This window comes from Lycium barbarum, chromosome 2 (genome assembly GCF_019175385.1).
Source record: "Lycium barbarum isolate Lr01 chromosome 2, ASM1917538v2, whole genome shotgun sequence".
Classification (NCBI taxonomy): Eukaryota; Viridiplantae; Streptophyta; class Magnoliopsida; order Solanales; family Solanaceae; genus Lycium; species Lycium barbarum.
In genome coordinates, this window is record NC_083338.1 from 2182913 (window position 1) to 2203594 (window position 20682).

Here is a 20682-nt window from a genome sequence, read left to right on the forward strand (position 1 = left end):
TCCCAAAAGATTAGAAGTCCCATAATTAGAAGGGCAAGCGAAGTCTTTGGGGCAGTACTTGCATTTTGCCCTCAATTCCCCCATTTTATTAGTAAACTGTGTGTAATGATCCCAAATTTCAGATGTTTTTCTACCATTATCCCTAGGGCTAGGGTCTCGACTACAAGGAGTAGTTCTTTTCTTTTTTTTAGGTGGTTTACGCACGGAAGAAGTATTAGGAGCATTACCAGTTACAGCAGATGTTGGTGTTACTGAACTATCTTTAGGAACCTCCAAATGTTCAACCTCCAAATCTTCAACCTCCAAATCTTCAACCTCTGCCCTTTTCATCTGAAAAATATTAGAAGTTTAGGACCTATTCGGACAAGAAAAAATAACAACAACAACAAGCCCAGTATAATCCCACTATAAAGGTAAAAATTCGAAACAGAAAAGGAAACAAATTAAAATCAAGTAGCTAACAAAGGAAACAACTTGAAATCAACTTAAACATTCAAAACCGAAAAGGAAATAACTTAAAATCAACTTAAAAATTCGAAACAAAAAAGGAAACAACTTAAAATCAACTTAAAATTTGAAACAAATTCTTACAAACCTTCTCAAAATTTGACAGCCTTGTTCTTGAAGAGTTAGGTTGCTCTTGAGCCTTTACTGTGAGTCTATGACCGTGACTATGTAAGAAACATGAGCCTCTGCTTGTCTTGTTCTTAGGTTGGAACAGAAATCCGAATTCAGAAATCAGAAATGTGAAATGAAAAGAGATTGTAGGGTTTTTACATTTTATCCTTACAGTTAAAGGGTTGTTCAGTGTTCACAGGTTAAGACTTGGGCTCGGATTGTTGGGCTTGGGCATATTGTTTTAAAACATGGGCTTTAAAAATATGTAGACTAAAACTAAATTAATAATTAAAAGGTATACAATATTATTAATTAATTATAAAAAACTAATATTATACATATAAATAATTATAAATTTTTATGTATATAATTATCGGTTCGGTTCGGTTATTTATTCGGTTATTTTTTACTATAACCATAACCAAACCAAATATTATCGGTTTTTCAAATTTAAAACCAAACCAAACCAAACCAAATCAAATGTCGGTTTTTTTATTCGGTTTGGTTAAATTTTCGGTTTGGTTTTGGTTTTAACCAAAACTGTGAACAGCCCTACCCCTCACCTCACCTCCAAACGCCAAGTAGCTACCCTCATTAGAAAAATGAAATTACATTTCCACTGAAATCATAGATGAATCTTACATCTTTAACTATGTAATAACACTATAATTCAACAAATAAAGATTATTACATAATTGAGTATGTTCAGAATTTATGAGATACACAATTTTTAGTCACTGTAAAGGCTACGTTATACGAATCTTAGTATCAAACAGGACCAATGTTGCCTTTTTATCAAAGACAAAATTGTACTTAGTACATTCTCTGAAAACAAACAAATTACAACAAAGAATTTAGACCATGATATAAAGGTAAGTTTACAACTCCCTCAATACAAGTAGCACTTCTTCTCTCCGCGTACCAAGACAGATACATTATTCACATGAACTTGTTGAAAATACATCGTACCGCGTTTTCAAACATGAAACGATACACAAAGTAACTGACACATAAAATCTCAGGAAGTCTGTTCAAGAGCGGCATACACAAAGGCTCCCAGTAGTACTCATAATCACAGCGTGGAAAGGCTCAGATCACATTGTGTACACAAAATTACAGAATGCCTGCCTATGGTGTTTTATTTTCCTCTGTGATCCATTGAGGAAAGCTTGGTCTTCCTGAGTCAATTCTGATGAGATGCTCATCCTCGCCACCAGAATCATCACTCGAGTCCTCTCTTGCTTGATTTTCTTCAATTGTTGTGCTTGTTGGAAATGGTACGCTGATATCTGTATTCTCTCCTTGCACTTGAGCCTTCTGTCGCAATGTGTGAGATCCTTCGGATTTCACAGAAGTAAGCGTCCGTCCTTGATTCGATGGAACTTCTGGATATGACTGACTGTGAGAAGCGTTAGCCGCTAAATCAATTCTAGGATGACTTCTGGCATGCTTTCTTGTGTTACTTATCTAATAACCAAAATGAGCAAAAGTAATGTTAGAAGCCAATATTGAAAACTGGTGATTTCGACTGAATGCAATTCGATGAAGAACAAAGACAAGAAGCCTTTTGACCCTTCAACTTTCGATCCGACCTATTAAACACAAATTTGACGGTTCCAAAACTACAAAATTCCGAAACATAGCATGCTCCATCAAACAGTAAATAGAATTCTGGCCTAATTGACACGTTGCTTTGAGCAGTTGCCCATTCCCCAAAGCCTACATTCAAGTAAACCTGTTATGGACCCTTGCTTCAATGCAGAAGTTCGGTGACAGACTAATAGCCTGTTTACCTAAGCTTCTAACATCAACTTACTTTAAAAGTGCTTTTAAAAAGTACTTTTGGTGAGAAGCAGTTTATGTTTAGTTAATCAATTTGAAAAGCACTTTTGAGCAATAATCAGTGTTTGGCCAATCTTTTAAAAAGTGGTTCTAAGTGTATTTCTCAAAAGTGATTTTCAAAAAGATACTTTTTCAAAAACTTCTTCTGCTTCCACTCAAAAGCACTTTTTCTTCCCCTAAAAGCTTTGGTCAAACACCTCAATTAAAAAAAAAAGAATAAGTACTTTTGACCTTGGGGAAGCTTGACCAAACAGGCTATAAGTTGCAAAATGGTCTTTAAGATCATACACAAAGACATTGTAAAATTAATGAAGTTACTACTAACCATGCTACCAAAGATGTTTAGCTGCATTGCCCGGGTAGACATATTGGCTTCCTGTTGACCAGCCTGTTCCACATCCTGTTTTTGTTGCATAGCCTTCCAAGTATTTTCTGGCCAGCTCATTAAACCAGCGTTCTCTACTCTAAAAGACTTTGCGGGATGGTCAATTGTGTGCGTTAATAGCGAAGACGGTCTTCTCTGGAGACCCCTGCCGCCTGTTAGGAATCCCGAAATATCAAACATAATCACCCTTGCCCTTGTCTCAACTTGATACCAAGAAGGTTGATGAGAAAAACTAACTGCATGGACACCTATATTTGAGCCAAAGAAAATACAAATTAATTAGAATTCTCTGAGATGAGGCTATATATCAAAGAAGATTTGTGCAAATAAACCCAGTTGCAGTACTATCAATTTTTGATGGAAAAATGTTAAGAGTGCATATATGCCAACTATGCCAACCTTAAGTGAGACAAAAATTGTCAAGTACCAAAAAGAAAATTGTTTTTAAAAGGCATGTAAGTTTCTAAACAAAGACCATATGCGAGATAAGTATAACCAAGATATCAGCTTTCCCCTCGTTACAAAGAGAGATTGAACCATGAGGTCTCAGGTTCAAATCCCAGCAGAGACACACACTAGGTGATTTCTTCCCATTTGTCCTAACCTTGGTGGGCAGAATTACCTGGTACCTATTGCTGGTGGGAGATGGCAGGTATCCTGTGGAATTAGTCGAGGTAGGCGCAGGCTGGCCCGGACACCACAGTTATCGAAAAGAAAAAGAAAAAAGAAAAGGGATAGAGCTGAACTGCAGCTAAAGGGGTAAGAAGCAACCTGATGCTTCTGTGTTGCGGAAGCTTTGTGTGTGGTGGAAGGTTTGGTGTTCCCAAGACGAAGGCAGTAATGGTGCAGGGGCTGAAAGAAGCCCTTCTTGTGAACCATGAGCTTTAACAAATCCCTCCAACAGAAAACCAATGGAATGGTGAGGCAATTCAAAAGTTTCCCCTCTTATGTATACGCTCATCGTTGACCTTTCTGCAATCAGACCTCTCATATCTTGCATTGTCGTCTTTTCAAACATATGAGGAAGTAAGACTTTCGCAAGAACAAGTGCACTTTCCTGCAGACACCAAGATAACATTGTGTGATCCACTGCTTCAAAAAGACCTAAATTCTAGTTACTCCCTCTGTTCTATTTTATGTGGCATTCTGCCCTTATTAGTCTGTCCCAAGGGATGACATCTTTTTATATTGGAAAGCAATTTAACTTTAAGTGTGTGTTTGGTATGAAGGAAAATGTTTTCCTAGAAAATAAGCGGGTTTCTTACTTATTTTCCAGTTTTTGTTAAGTAAGCAAAAAGATATTGTCCCAAGAGCATTTATATGTAATCTAGCAAAACAATATAACAATATAGGAGTTGATAGGCTGGGGAGTGCGGGTTCGAGGTGCGGTGGAGTGGGCTGGGAGGAGACAATAAACTTGGAATGCCACTTATGGAACTTGTTTTTCCCAAAATTGGAAACTTCCATAACAAACACACCCTAAATTTCTTATTTTACCCTTAATGGCAAGCTTTTATAGCGACAAAATGTCATGGAAGGCTTAAGACCAGAAGTTTCAAAAGTCTCTATTTCTTTCTTAAAACTCCATGCCAAGTCAGACACCGCCAAATAAATTGGAACGGAGGGAGTAATACAAATCAGTAAAGAGAGAGTTCACCTGGTTGCAGTAGCTTTCACTTTTAAATTTAAGTATGTAGCTTTTAACCTCACTATACTATCCCATTGGTTATGTATGAACCCACTAGCTCATGGTAAAGCCTTAATACAATATTCTGTTACAGTTATGCATCTTTGGTTCTAGAAAGTGAGAATACAGATCCGTCCGCTTTTTTTTTTTTCCTTAAACCAATATATTATAGTAGAGAAAGATGCGTTGAGCATAGACATATGTATGGAAACAAAAATAGTTCAAAATGATAAATCATTCAAAATACCTGCCAAAAGAAATCTTCTATAGCTGGATCAGATCTGAGAGCTGAAAGTATCCTCTCACTATCAACAGAAAAGCAGAGAGCCACGGAGTCCGTGATAATGTCACAGATGTAAGGCTTTCCAACAAGCACTTCATATAAACCAAGTGTACTCCCGTGTGAAAAAGTTGGATGTAATAGATGCTTATTACTTGCACTTTTACTTGACCACTATCAAACAGGATATCATATTTTCAGAAAGATGTTTCTGGCTAAAAAAATATTAGGGATAATTGCACTTTTGGTCACGGTTATTGAAGAATTCTGGTTTTGGTCCTAGTAATATTTTGCCACGCACATTTAACCTTCAATTAACTAATTTAACATAATATACCAATAATTGAATGGTTTAGCACTTAATAATTCGTTCAATTTGTGAAGATTCATAGTGGTGCACATATCAATTGATTGAAGGTTAAATGTGCTTAACTGAAAGCACAAGGACCAAAAGTTGAATTTCTTGACACTTGAGGGGCTAAAAGTGCTAAAATCACAAAATATTACTGTAACAACCATTACACTACTCATTACCTTCACTACTCCATTTGAAATAAGCCAAACTTTAGTTGGCTTTGATCCCTCTTCATAGAGGGTCGTACCACGTAACTTCATTATCTCCTTGGTTGAACCAAGTAGTGTCTCACGCACCGGAGGAGGTAGGGCTCCCAACAAAGGATTAACACTAATCAACTCGCGAATTTTTGGAACTTTAACCAGAGGTGGATTCCTTACAAGCCTTTTCAAATCAGTCTGCACAAAATACATAAAAAATGTTATCAAGTATCAAATCATATGTAATCAGGTAATATAAAAGCAATGAAACTGGAATAGAAGATGAGAAGAAAATGCTCACCTGAACAGCATCGTGAAGATGTATCATCTCTTTTTCCTCCAATATACCAATCTTCTCAAGATTATGGACATATTCAATCAAGTGATTCAACACCGCATAAGTAACTTGTCTGGTTTTCACGACTCGGAGAACCTGAATATGTACTTTCTTTTAGAATAAGTAAATTACTCAAGAAGTACACTGGACATTGTCACCACACTGAATTTCATTTATATGTTGCACCCTCTAGTATTTTTATTCAACATGTTGGAGTCAAACAGGAAATATTGAGCTCATCGAGAGAGATTTGTCTTTGTATACCTGAGGAAATGAGACACGGACTTCTTCTAGAAACTTCCGTGCATCCTCTCCTTCGTCCTCGCTTTCCTTGATAACAACGGAAGCAATTTCACTTTCACCTGACGTCATAATTGCTTGCGTAAGAAACTTCAACTTCAATACATATCATTCTTTTTCTTTTTCTTTAATTTTTCTCTCTTTTGTAAGGATTCCGCTTCTGAGAAAGCTTCCAAAGAAATATAAAAAGGAATAAAGCCACGAAAGTGATGCTTTTAGGCTTTCATTAGGAAGCATCGAAAAAGTTGAGGCTTTCATGGTTACATCTTGGCACATTCCTTTTCAGTGTGATGGTTCTTTTCAATTATGTTTCACTTTCCCGACTTCATAAACTATGACTTTTAAAACTTAAGTAATTCGCTTTCTTTGTAGTTTCTCTCTCAGTAAATTTTTTTTTTCTTCCTTTTTGCCCTTTCTTCGGGAAGAGAACACGGAGGAGAAAAATGTAACAATATGTATTTCTTCATGTGCTATAGCTATTTAACCAACTGTGTAACCTTTATCACTCATTAGTACCAACAGCATAAAAAGACAAACTTAAGGATGCCACCTGACTTTGGAACCTTTTTCATTCCAAATATTTAGTTTTCGTACTATCTTCACCAAAAATAATGCCTTATAGACCATAACTCACCTTAAAAAATAGAAGAATATGTTACTTGAATGCAATAGTTCAATTGTTTAGAGAGCAAACTGAAAAATTGAGAAATCTCATATAAAAACCTAATGAGTAGTCTTCTTATGGTGGCTTTCTACATAAAAGTAGAAAGCCACCATAAGAATTCAGGGCAAACCCCGGAAGTTACGGTTCTTTTTCACGAAAGCAAGGTGCATGAGTAAAGCAAAATCGTGACGAAAACAACAATAAATAAATAAATTAAGAGAACAGCAAGAGGCAAAACACTCAGCCCTTAGCACTGTTGACCTGAAGCAAATTTTAAAATAGTGAACATATTCCACTGTATGGAAGATTTAAGGGTCCTCCAGAATGCATTCCCTCTTCCAAATACATGGTAGAAAAAGCTAGGGAAAAGAGACGTCATTTTACGGATTAAATCTTGGAAATAAAGCTTTACAAACTGAAGTGATGTCACCAGACTACTCAAGATGATGGCTCCCTAATCTTCAAATCCAAACAGAATTTTTGGTCAAAGGAAAAGGCAACACTGTTTTAGTTATGGTAAGCCAGAATGTCTCAGCATTCAACCTTTGCTGAAAGAAATGGTCCAACTGAAGATGAGTATGGAAAGCCAAACATAATTAAAAAGAATCACAACACCAAAAAGGAATGTGCCAATAAGACGCTATATAGAAAAAATTACTAGTTACTTACCGATGAATTCATCTAGTTGCTGTCGTGCAGTTCTATGGGCCCGGAGAAATCCAGCACAGATATAGCAGGCAGACTCTAATCTCTCAACACTGAAATATGTAACAAGCTTTCGGGGGACAACACTCGTTTGAAGAAACTTGTAATAATTTGGGATATTAACATAAGATCTTAAACCCTTCCAATCACATAGGGGCTCATGAGATACTACGTCAAGCGCTTCCTCCACAGATTGCATTAGAAGATTTGCTATAGTTTGTGGGATCCTGCCCTCATTGAGCATTTCCCAGTATGCTGCTTGAACACCTGGAAACATAATTTCTCTTTTAGTAATCAAATTTGGATATGCATGATCATTGGGGGAGCCAGGTTTTTCACCGAGGGGAGTCAAAATATAAAGAAGTAATACACGAAAACATCTAGGGGATTCAACATATAATATGTATACACCAAAAAAAAAGTGTAATTTTCCAGCCCCTTTGAGCAAGGTAGCTCCGCCGCTGTGCATGATTGAGATAAGAAAACATAAGATGTCGTGTGCATTCATAACGTCAGATAATTTGACTTAGAGATATGTACAAATGGTATATAGTACTCCGTCTGTCCAGTTTATCTGATGCATTTTCCTATTTAGTTTGTCCCAAAAAAATGATACCTTTCTATATTTAGAAACAATTTAACTTTAAACTTCTCATTTTACTCTTTATTAGATGATTTATACCCACACAAATATCTATGGCTTGTTTTAGACCACAAAGTTCACAAGACTTGCTTTCTTTCTTAAACTTTGTGCTCAGTCAAAGTGCATCACATAAATTGGGACAGAGGGAGTAGCATAAAAAAGAAGTCAGGCACAAAACGTCAGTCTCAAAGCATTCTCTCAATCTCTTCTTCCTTTCTCTTACTTCTCACATGGTATTAGAGCAGATGTACTTTTTGCAAAACAGAAAATGTAATGTCCTCACCATTTAGCAGGCGGATCCGAATATCTTTTAAATGCATATGGTCCACATTATCATCATCATCATCTGCAGTATGAGGATGCACTGGTTCACCACCAACATCATCTAAGCAAGTAATATATTTTTTAACAGTTGGCCAGTCAGCAGGTCCTAGTTCCTCATCATCTCCAAGATCACCAAATGCTTCCAGAGCTTTATTCAACATCTCATATTTTGTGTAGTTCAATATGCGCTTCTGCAATAAGATAAAATTAAGTTATCAAAAAGAATCTATAGATGAGAATTTAAATTTAAAAAAAAAAAAAAAAAAAAAAACTGCAAATAACCGGACTTTACTTGTTTACTCAAGCATCGACTGTTCAACATGAAAGGTTAGTGTTTTAGTTTAAAATATTATGACTAGTTAAACCACCTTCTTTAATATCCATGTGATACCCTCTGCATTTGAGAAATGAAAACATTCTCGAATTTCAACTACAATAGAAGCAACCAATCTCAAATGTTCTTACATCATTGTCTTAGAGCATATCTTTTGCCAAATTTTCTTTATTACTGCTTCTTCTCCTACTTTGTCAACCAACCTCATGAGGTCTGTTTCATTTGATTTCTAAATACTTCCAAACCAGGGATGTTAATGGACTCGTATGAAGAAAGGAAAGCCATCTAGTAACCAAAAGGAAGAACATAACTACAAAAGGATGCTACTATACACAAGAACACATTTTCATTTTGTCTTGTACACTACCGAATCCAATACAAGGTGTATAAACTGCTAGATAATTGGTGCCATAATAATATGCTAGTGTCCCACAGTGGAAAATGCGTATTTAGTACTGTGTGAAGCATGCATATAAATAGGGCTTATTGTAAGACAGTTAAGTTACGTATCTTAATAATATTCTCCTGTCCCTTTACTCCTCACATGAACAATCAAGCTTCAAAGTCATATATAATGGATTCTTTTAGCCTTAGCTCATGTTCTTTTTTCTGGTTATGGACTTACAGGTTTTGTTTTCCGTATCCAAGCTGTGGCAATTGCAGTTATCATAGAGATGGTTTTAGAAAAAATATTTTATCGAAAATTGTCCCACAATTTATGAAACTAATGAAATCCTTCTTTCCAACTACTAGTAGTAGCTTTTGATCACTCCCAAAGAGAGAAAATGGAAACACATTCAAATAATTAACGGACACAAAAACGGAAAGAGAAAACAAAAAGGAACTTATTGCACTAATGTTTTTTTTTTTTGATAAAGTATTGCACTAATGTTACAAGGATAAAAGTGCTTTGCAACTTAGCAAATGAGTCACAGAACGATAATTGATTTACAAAATTACACCGATCAGAATGTAGGTTGTTATGTTCACTAATAAAGACCTGTCAAAATCTGATACCACCAAAGTCATTTTAGTAAAAACACTTGGGCTAACCCACTGGTCCAAAACCTATTTTTCCACCTCTTAGGCTCCAACAAGGACAAAATAGTACCAAGTCAAAATCAACTCTACCTTTGCTGCTGTTAGCTTATCCATTCCAAGAAAATGTAAGGCAAACTGTGTGGTTGAGCCGTTGATGATAAGCGTCAAAAATACAACCCCACCAGTCAAGAAAACAAACTGCAAGAGAGGAAGGCCTCTATTACTAGAAAGATATAGCTAAAAAGAATAATTAAATATAGCAGACTTCAATTTTGTTGGATTTCTCATTAATTTTTATTTTGTTTACTTACCAGAGTTCCAGTATCAGAACTGATGTATTGAGAGCCATCACTGGAACGCTAAAAACAGCAAAGAAGCAATAGTTTTAGAAACAAAGGAAGGTTAGAAATTTTGCAGAATTAAAGAATGACAGGGCTTGGAGAGAACAGCAACACATAATTACCTTGACTGACAATGCAAGAGATAACGCTACGGCACCTCGAAGGCCACCCCAGACAAGAATGGAAGCTTCTTTCAAGTCCAACCCATACCCAAAGTATCGTAAAAATGGAAACAATACACCAACTACAATGGTCCGCGAGACAAGGATAAGCCCATAAAGAAGGATGAGGTAGCCCCACGAATTATCTGAAACTCATTAAAAAGCATAAAATAAAGATGTAGTTTAACTATACTGAAATTTTAACTGAGTGTAAAAGACTGCATCATACGAAATAGAACAGAAATTAAACAACCACCACCACCACCCCACCCCCCACCCCCCACCCCCAAAAACACACACACAAACATGCATATAAACAATCATAATACTCGCGCAAATAGAGAAGCCAAAAGAGAAAATGCACAAACTACGAACACAAGGCAAATTTAAAAATTAAAAAAAAATAAAAAAAAACTACAATAGGTATTTCTTTTACTGGCTAGTTCACGTCATCTCAACGTTGAGCACAGGTCACACCGGAAAATGTTAATAATTAGGAAGTTATTTAATTAGGCAGAACCAATTCCTTGTAATGTATACGAAAGCTTTAAAATCCCTATAATTGTGAATAGAAATTATTAGGAATTACTTTTCTTTCCTTTTTTTTAATTACTTGCATTTTTTCCTTTTTGGCAAATTCATTTTGAGAATATCAACTCCAGGAAGAATCTACAGAAAATAAATAGATATTAAATGTAACACAAGAAAATACATATATAGGATTGGTCAAAGTAAGACGTCATTTTAGCATAGTACCGTAGGTTTTGAAAATATTGTCACCACCGAGAATTCCTTCAGCTATGACAACTCCACTGCAGAAAAAGACAACCAAAATGAGCAACTAGCTTTTCCGTTTCATGGGATAAGTTTATAAGAACAAGGATCAGTTCTACTCTGATAAATACTGTAGCCAACTGCACTTTTGATGTACACAAGCACCTAAAATAACTTCCACTAAAACATAATTCTCCTCAACTGTACTTCTAATTTTTCTGATCGGTATGCATAGCTTCTTGGCTCTTCCAGCATATAAGAGGCTCCTTGCTAGAAGCAACTCCTTCATCAAAGGAGGATAATGCATGATAACCCCTTAGCCAACAGTCAAATACCCACTAACAATGTAAAATTACATGGTAGAAAGATTCCTCTTACATTTTTGTGAAAGAGAGGGCAACTATAGTAACGTCCTCTACCTTATACTATATCATTTTAGTGGTTTTGTTTCTTCAAAAAAGACAACTTGCACTCACATATAGCCACCACACAAATCCAACCTCCCGCACTCTTTGAGGCAGTCCGTAAGGGAGCCTTATAAACACTCATTATCATGTTTATTTGGTTACTCAAAATATTCTGTATCTGATTGCAATGTTCCCTTCTTTTTCTGATATTTTTATAACAGATTAATTCAATGAATTAGAACGAATCAACTGATTCATGATCAATATCTTTTAAACTATAGTTAATGGATACTCTTAAGTCATAATTCAAATTATAGACTATGATACCAAACTAGAAAAAAATTCAAATTCCTTTTTTGTTTGGGAGTTCTCAGCAATAAACACCTACAATATCGACTTAGAATGAAGAAATTTATAAGACTTAGCTAATGGTAAGTTGGCCCATGGCTTTTATAAGATTTTAGAATGAAGAAATATTTGGCGCAGGCAGCCTAAATTCTTCTAAGCAACATAGCCATCAAAAGACCTCCTCCAAAATTAGCAATGCTAACAACTCTGGTCAATAACAACTAAATCAACAGAGTTGATAAGAAAATTAAATACATACTTACCTCAGGATAAAAATCAATGTATTCGCAATATAGGAAATCATTTCCCTGAAACAAAGTTGAGATTTGTATTAAAAGCCAAAATTTGCATATTATATGCTTGAGACCTACTGCACACATAAATAAAAAGAATATGCCATGCTATCATCTTAAAGATGTTCAATCATATGGGAAGTGACAGTAAGACATAAATCTTGCACCAGATATATAATGGAATGTTGTAGATAATGTTACCCAATTCCAAATTAGATACTTTACATGGATTTGCACAAAAAAATTCTGGAGCAATGAAGTGCTACACTCAAAACAAGATGAGAAGAATTAGTAGATATTACTTGGATCAGAGTCTGTAGGTTCTTATGAAATTACTGCTCTTTCCCTTGGGGAAAGACAATTAGCCTGCTTGGCCAAGCTTCTCCAAGACCAAAAGTGCTTTTTTTTCAAAGTCGAGGTGTTTGCCCGAGCTTTTAGGAGAAGAATAGCCCCTCTAATTTCCATCGAAACACACCAGAGAGAAGCCAATCATTAGCTTTAAGCTGCTACATAATTTTCTCATCCAACATAAATCTTTCTTCCTCTTTGCCATCTCCCAAACGTTCTCTCTCCCTTCTAATTGGCTCTCATCTATTTTGTTTAAATATTCTTTCATTGTTGTGTGAGCTCGCTCACATTGCCGGTCCCAAGCCCGGATAAAGGAGGAGGGTTGCCGAGGGTCAATCGGAAACAGCCTCCCTACCCAGGTAGGGGTAAGGCTGCGTACATCTTACCCTCCCCAGACCCCACTATTGTGGGATTACACTGGGTAGTGACCAAGACCAAGACCATTCTTTCATTGTTGTCTTTTATTTTCTCTTTTAAAACTTGCTGGTAATATTAAATTTTGCTGATTCTTGTATCCTCTAATTTAAATTAGAGAAGGGCTTGTTTAAATCTGAGGAAACATTTCACATTGCTGAAATAGTTTCTTAGGACAGTGCTAAAGTGCTTTTGAGTAGAAGCAGAAGCCGAAAAAGTAGCTTCTCCCCAAAAGTATTTTTTTGAAAAGCACTTTTGAGAAAATACACTTAGAAGCGCTTTTTAAAAGTTTGGCCATACACTAGTTGCTGTTCTGAAGTTCTTTGCAAATTGATCAGCCAAACACAAACTGCTTCTCAACAAAAGTACGTCTTTGGAAAGCACTTTACAAAATAAGCTGATTTTAGAAGTTTGGCCAAACAGGCTATGTATCATAAGGTCTAGTGCCAGAAAGCAAGACTTTTTATCTGTTTTTTTCAATTACAATGTCTGTAAGAAGGTTAGTAAACTTTACCAGAAGTGATGCAAACTTTCTTGACTCTCACCCTTGAAAGCAGTTTTAGCTACAGCTGAGTAGAACCTATTCGTGCATGTTATATCAAAATTAGTTGTTCTCCAGCGTACAAAGAGTATATATCTAAAGATCAACTTTAGCACTTACATCCCTAAAGTCATCACAGTCAAGACACCAGAGACATCAGCCCCTTGTTGTGCCTGTTTCATGAAACTGATCGTTAGACTTTGTTTTTTCCTTTTTTTCCACATGATTCGCCTTGTCATATGGAGTAATATTTGAATCTGAAGTAGTCACTAACAACTAGATAGAAAGCATAGACATGGAATGCACAGGTGAGAAATAGCAAAAACAAAAAACTGGACTTGCATCTGGGCTAAGTAAAAATGATAAAGAGTGGTAGAGCACTTGAAAAGGTTAAAGACAGAATCATCGATCTCAATGTTGGGCCCCTGTGTTATGTTACCCACGCTCCAGTTATCAAGTCCTGGGCATGCAAGATGGGATTGTTAAGGCCCACATTGATTTCCTTTTGAAATTCATTTAGGCCCAAAGGTCAAATTTTTCAGAAGAAATATAAGCCAATGGCCTTGCACGTAAGAGCCTTGTCTAATCTAATTTAGATAGCTACTTTTGGACGATAGGATATTAAAGGGTTAGTGCTAGAATCTTAGAGTTATAAAGTGTTAAAGAGTTAAGTCCTAAGTTGGATATTCTCCAACATTGGACAACTATTAAAAATGTAATTTGTCTAACACTATCAAGGTGTGCCTTGTAAACAAGTTGTAATCAAGTAATCAATTTCTTTTTGCTTTACATTGTATCAGAAACTCTATGATTTTGGTAGACTCAAATAACTTTCTGTGTAGATGCTCAGTAAAATTTATAGTGTAGTTTCGTATATGCTAGAGTCCCTCGTCGGTTAAATATAAGATATGGAATGTATCTTACACCTTAAAGTAGGTTTCTTGCATTCGATTATCATTAGTCTTCTCTTGTTTTCTCACAATGTGAAACTTGAAAAATAATGATAAAAGGATCTAGACAAGTTGACAAACTTTACAAGTTAAGGTAGTAGATAACAGATAAGGTTTCCCATCCCAATACAAAATAAATGGCGGACAAAGCTTTTTAAGCATGTAAGATTGGAAGGGTACATACTGTGAAGTAAGCAACATAGCTCACGGCAAGAGTCAGGCTGATCTCGATCACCGTGTCATTGAAAATAAATCCCAGCCATAAAACAGAAGCTATTCCAAAAGCAATACCAATGCAGACTCTGGAGCGAGAAAACAGAACTTATCAGACAACTTCCCACTGGCAGATAACCAATATTAAATGCAAATATACATACGCCCCAAGGGAAACTTGTAATAAGAATTTGATGACAGCTCCCCAGTTAAAGGTCCAACCAAGTACCATCCTTAAAAGTAGCTGATAGACAACAATGGCCGTCCTGAAGGAAATAAGCAAAATATTATTGGAAAAACTCTCAAAGTTAAAGGGAAGGAAATAGGATACAGTTATCATGAAATTTCACTTATCTTCTCTCCTCCCACTATGGAAATGAGAGAAAATGACAAAAATCGCCCCTTATGTTTGAGGGTAGGTTGAGTGTAGGTTCGAAATAGTCGTTTAAGTATGCACTTAACAGTTTAGCTCCTTTAAGTTTGTCAAAAGTTAACATTTTCAGTCTCCGACAAATATTTACCGAACTTTGTCTATTAGATTTGACGGGAGCTATGAAAAACAAAAAGAAAATTAGAAGGAACTCATGTTTAGACATTAGAGGTATAACTTTTGTAGTTTCTGCTATTTTGAATTTATTTCTAGAGTCTGGTGCGGCTTTTTGAGATGTAATTTCTGATTATTATTTTTTTTAGTGTTTAGTGTAGCTTTTTGTTGCAATTTTTAGGATTCGATGGGACTTTCTTGGTGTTTATAGTTAAATTTATTTTTTTTTCACTGGTTCCGTCAAATATAACAGACAGAGTTCACTAAATATTTTACAAAGACGATAAGTGGTAACTCTTGGCAAACTTAAAGGACCAAAACTGTTAAGTGCATAATTAAGGGTCTAATTTGAACCTACCCTCAAAATAAGGGGCCATTTTGTCATTTTCTCATGGAAATTACGCAAATTCCCATCTCTTCACATAAGCAACATACAGCATGTTTTTACTAGGAGAAAATTACCCATCATTCATCAAAGACTCTCCTTCAATTATGGTACTCAATTTCTTGCTGGCACCGAGCTCCTTCAGAAGGGCTACAACAGCCACAGGATCAGTAGCGCTTAGAAGTCCACCAAGCAACAACGATGTTGACCAGTTCCAGTTATAAGGAAAAATAACCTACATTTGTAAATAATTTCAGATTCTTCTGCCAAAGAAACTATTGAACTCTGGAAAATCAGAATTCAGCTAACCTTAAGGGCAGCTCCGAGACAAAAAGTGGAAATAAGCACGCCAGGTCCAGCAAGTAAAAGCATCTGTACTGCACACCTCTGCATTAGGAGAAATAACTGATTTAGTTAACTAATACAGGTAAAATCCAAATTCACAAATTCAATGAATCAGAGGATGTAAAAACCAGAAAGATCCTGTACAGAAGGCAAATATGTAAAGCCAAATGCCATTATATCATTATGATAGAGGAAAGAAGGTAACACTTCAAATTAGGCAACATAAAGGATCACCGGAGCTCCCCATATGAGCAATAGAAAAGAGGAAGGTTAGTGGTAATGTACCTTTATCTGGTGAACTTCCATCGAGAAAGCACTCTCAAAAAGAAGAGCAGGAAGGAAAACCGCCAACAGAAGATCAGGATCAATGTTATTCCCTGTGGAGATACAAAATATGGTTTACCAGGAACAGACATTTGAGAGCAGAACAATTGACTGATGGTATACTGGAGGAGTGGGGAAACTTGTTTTGAACTTAATGGATACTTGTCTGAAGAAAGATAAAGAATTGAACTTACAGATACGGATACCGTCTCCAATTCTTCCCAACCCATGATGTGTTCCATACTCTGCAGGGCAATTTATCATGTATATATCAGCATTCAAATACATCATGTATGAGACTGACTAAGTCTTTCACCATTCCGGACAACAACAACAAGAAGAACAACAACAACAACAACTACTACTACTACTACTGCTGCTGCTGCTGCTACTACTATTACTACTACTACTACAACAACTACTACTACGCCTCAGTCCCAAACAAGTTGCGGTTGGCTATATGACTCCCAATTTCTACATTTAAGATCAAATAATATCATAATTTCTACATTTAAGATCAAATAATATCATGAACAACAACATACCCCGTGTAATCCCACAAGTAGGGTCTAGGGAGGGTAGGATGTACACAGACCTTACCCCTACCTTTGTGGACAAATCATATCATCATCATACTAAAATAAAATAAAATAAAAGTGAAAACTAAGTCAAAAAAAAAAAAATTAAAGCTATGCATATTATTTTTTTAAAGAAACTCAAAGGGTGTCTGAAAAACTAAGTCTTTCACCATTACAAGCAAAAAAAAAAAAAAATGTCAAAATAATTGTTCTGAAAGAGATCAAAGAAAGAAAAAACTCACCTATAGCTCCAATGCCAATGCCAAGAGCAAGCAAAGCAACAGAATAAGGTACTCTAGTACCTCTCAACACATGTCTACAAGCAATTCCCAATAATAAACTAATCCCAACAAAAATCACAGCATTTGTAGGATCTGAACTTTCAGATGAAACAGATTCCTCTAACACTCTAAATGGTGTCGTACAACAACAACAACAACAACAACTATGCCTCAGTGCCACAAACAAGATGGGGTCGGCTATATGAGCCTAAGTGGGACCCTCAAACAAATCACATATCCACTCCTTAAAAATTAAACTTGTGCATATTATTTTGAAAAGAAACTAAAAGGGTGTCTGAAAAACTAAGTCTTTCACCATTCCATACAACAGCAACAATAACCATGCCTCAGTCCCAAACAAGTCGGGGTCGGCTATATAAACCTAAGTGAGCCCTCAAACACCAAATCATATGAACCTATGCATATTATTTTGTAAAGAAACTAAAAGGGTGTCTGAAAAACTAAATCTTTAACCATAATACTAAATAAAAATATGAAAAATAAGTCAACAAAAAAGAATTGTTGGAAATAATTGTTACCTATAGCTCCCATGCCAATGCCAAGAACAAGCAAAGCAACAGAATAAGGTACTCTAGTACCTCTCAACAGATGTCTACTAGCAATTCCCAATAACAAACTTATCCCAACAAAAATCACAGCATCTGTAGGATCTGAACCTTCAGATTTAACAGTTTCTTCCAACACTCTAAATGGTGTCTTTAATACTATAGACTCCATTAAAACAACTCTCTAACAGGTCATATGAAATTATCAATTGGGAAAAATTCAAGAATCTTGATGTTTTAATTTTGTTTTTGGAAGGTTGACAATGAATCTTGATTTTGTGATTATGTTGTAAAGAAACTAAAAGGGTGTCTAAAAAACTAAGTCTTTCACCATTAAAACAACTCTTAACAGCTCATATGAAATTGTCAATTGGGCAAAATTCAAGAATCTTGATGACTATGAATCTTGATTTTTTTGACAATTGACAAGAGTTTAAACTTGAGTTGTAGGTTTTTAATTTTTTGTAATAATAATGGTGATGAGTGATATGATAAGTGGAAGTATTATATGTGGAAGAGAGAAGAATAGAGACGCAATCATCCAAGTTGATTTTGTGTATGTGTTGTCTTGTACGATGATTCAATTTGTTTTTTTAAAATTTAATAGTACTTTAAAAAATACTGTTATCTTGGATTAATGATGTCTCTGTTTGTTATAATTACTGTAATATTCTAACTAATTAAAGAAAGACATAATGGTGAGAGAAAAAAAAAAAACAGAATTATCCCTTTTTTCCGCGAGTTTCACGTCTCAATTATCGGGTGATTCCTTTTCGGCATAATACATAAATGGATCCTCAAACTTAGAATTATTCTTTAAGTACGTCCTTCAACTTTTGATGTACACTAATAGACACCTCAACTTGTAAAAAGTTGAACACGTAAACACAAATGATGACTTGACACATAAATTTTTAAGGTGTCTAGATGATCATTTTATAAGGTAAAGTGTTCAACTGATGAAGAGCAATACTAATCTAACGAATACCACTCAAAGAGATCAAAGATTGTTGATGTTGGATCATGGAATATTTATCTTGACAAGCACTAAGGGCTATAGCTCAATTGGCAGGAGCAACTCGTTTACACGGGCACCAATATTTTTCAAGGGAGTTCATCGTACAATCAGAAAAATTGATCTTGTTGAGAAATCGATGTCTTGCTCCATAACTTTAAGAGAACCATAGCGACAAGTTGAGGTGCCTATTTGTGCACACCCAAAGTTGGAGGGCATACTTAAAAAATGAGATCAAGTTTGAGGACCTATTTATATATTATGCTTTCCTTTTTCTATTTGAACTATCGCTATTTCTATATTAAAACACACTTAATTGAGTACATGGTAATAGTTCATGTAAGAAAAAGAAACAACTGATAGTTGGACAAGTCAGTTTCAAGGTGTGTTACGTAGATAATGATAGTTCGGGTTGGGAAAAACATAGATGGTGATAGTTCAAGTACGAAAAGGGCAGCTGATAGTTGGGATGTAAAACTCGCGAAAACGTGATAGTTCACGTGTGAGGTGTGTGTTTGATCATTAACTCTTAAAGGAAGGCTAAATACATCAACATTCTTTTGAACTGTCAATAAATTTCATTTAGATACTTGAATTAAGACGTGTTTTGATTGAACACCGAAATATATGATAAAAAATTTCGACTCAAATCTTGAAAATATTCTCAAGCATCTATTACGTTGATAAGTTAACCACTTAAAATGTGATAATTATATGCATTAGCATCAATAAGTTGCAAAACCTCATACCCATTCACACTAAGGCTAATGTGTATAATTTAAGAAGGTGAAGTATTTTACGTGGTTAACTTATCGCGTAAAAACTTTCCAAAATTTAAGCAAAAAACATATAAATTAAATTTATTTTCTCATGTTTTCATGTGATCAATTAAAACAAATTCAATTTATTCCTCCTTAAAAGAACCTCCAAAAGAATAATATGTTGTCATGTTCCCAGCGACAGACTCGGACCTCCTAATATTCCGTGTCTATATTCACATATTAATATTAATACTTTTTTTTTTCTTGAAATCGAATTTAATTATAAATTAACAGTATTGTACATTATAAATATTTATTTATATTTGAAAATATTGAAAAGTTGTGTACAATGAAAATTTTTGTTTGACTGTACAAAATTTTGTTTTCATTTTGGATTATCACTTTTTTCATATAAATGTCTTTTATGTTCCTAAAGAGACATTTAGTAATAGTCAATAGATAACAATTCAAATTGTAGTTTCACAAGTTCGAATCACTACATTTGAAAAGAAAAAAGTAGATCTATTAATATGAGTTCATAAAGTTATCAATTTGTTTAATGAAATGATAGAATTTGTATTCGTTAATCATTACTATGGCCTAGGCTTTTTTGGTTTTTTTAAAGATAGAAATTAGCTATATTTGGGTTTCAATGCTGGACTCAACAGACAATATTTTAAATTTAAACCTAGATATAATTGACTTTGACTGGTGCAATTATTATTACAAATAAAGTTGGATGGAAATATAACAGGTTAAGCGTGAGCTCAACAGTGTGACACTTTTATCTTTTCTTTCTCTTTGTTACTAGCTTTTTAAAAGAAACCTTTTTTGTACCATAAAATGTGAAGTTTGGAGTTATTTGAAATTTGATGTTGGAAAGACAGATCTAGGCATTTTATTGCTATGAAACATAATCGGTGTTTGATTAAGTTTATACGTTGATCAAGTTAGCTTATAATTATTTTTAAATTTATTTAGGTATTCGGTAAGCATCAAAAGTATATAAGATTTATAAGCTAAAATTGACTATAAGTTATAGAGTGATCATCTCTAACTTATGATTTTACAGTTTATAAATATTTTTAGTTTGACTGGAGTCACCAGACCTTTTACTATTTTACCTTTAATATCTTTTGTAATCTTTGAAATATTATCCTAAAAATAACTTTAATTATCTCTCTTTCTATTTCCGTTATTCTTTCTTTTTTATATCAAAATATTTTTAAATTTATACCTTTTATAACTAACTCTAAGAATTTTTGGTCATTTTAACAAAAGATATTTATCATCACCTTTTTACCAAATACACTAACTGTGTATTATGAGTTTCAACACTTCTATTCAAACACGATTTAATTTATTCATAAAATCAGCT

General features: G+C 34.9%; 1 protein-coding gene across 1 annotated transcript; it reads right to left on the reverse strand.

Annotated features, from left to right (window-relative positions):
- Positions 1 to 1287: 1287 nt before the first annotated feature.
- Positions 1288 to 18036, reverse strand: LOC132625830 (sodium/hydrogen exchanger 8). The gene is made up of 23 exons (XM_060340410.1): positions 17502 to 18036; positions 16298 to 16348; positions 16065 to 16156; positions 15744 to 15821; positions 15512 to 15669; positions 14670 to 14771; positions 14477 to 14594; positions 13463 to 13515; positions 13316 to 13381; positions 12010 to 12054; positions 10974 to 11029; positions 10179 to 10363; positions 10027 to 10074; positions 9806 to 9913; positions 8300 to 8531; positions 7338 to 7640; positions 5969 to 6066; positions 5669 to 5800; positions 5347 to 5565; positions 4780 to 4986; positions 3617 to 3902; positions 2786 to 3093; positions 1288 to 2085 (listed from the first exon to the last, which is right to left on the reverse strand). Exons 1-23 carry the CDS (start codon positions 17698 to 17700, stop codon positions 1747 to 1749), a joined length of 3483 nt encoding a protein of 1160 aa, XP_060196393.1. The 5' UTR covers positions 17701 to 18036; the 3' UTR covers positions 1288 to 1746.
- Between the last annotated feature and the right edge of the window lie 2646 nt (positions 18037 to 20682).

What these genes read in the sequence shown, in the direction of transcription:
- LOC132625830 (XM_060340410.1), bottom strand. Translation starts at nt 17,700, where the DNA reads ATGGAGTCTATAGTATTAAAGACACCATTTAGAGTGTTGGAAGAAACT. An exon ending in TGGAAGTTCACCAGATAAAG is followed by an intron (nt 15,822 to 16,064) that starts GTACATTACCAC and finishes CTCCTAATGCAG; the next exon opens with AGGTGTGCAGTACAGATGCT. An exon ending in TTTCAAATGGAGTAGTGAAG is followed by an intron (nt 4,987 to 5,346) that starts GTAATGAGTAGT and finishes CCTGTTTGATAG; the next exon opens with TGGTCAAGTAAAAGTGCAAG.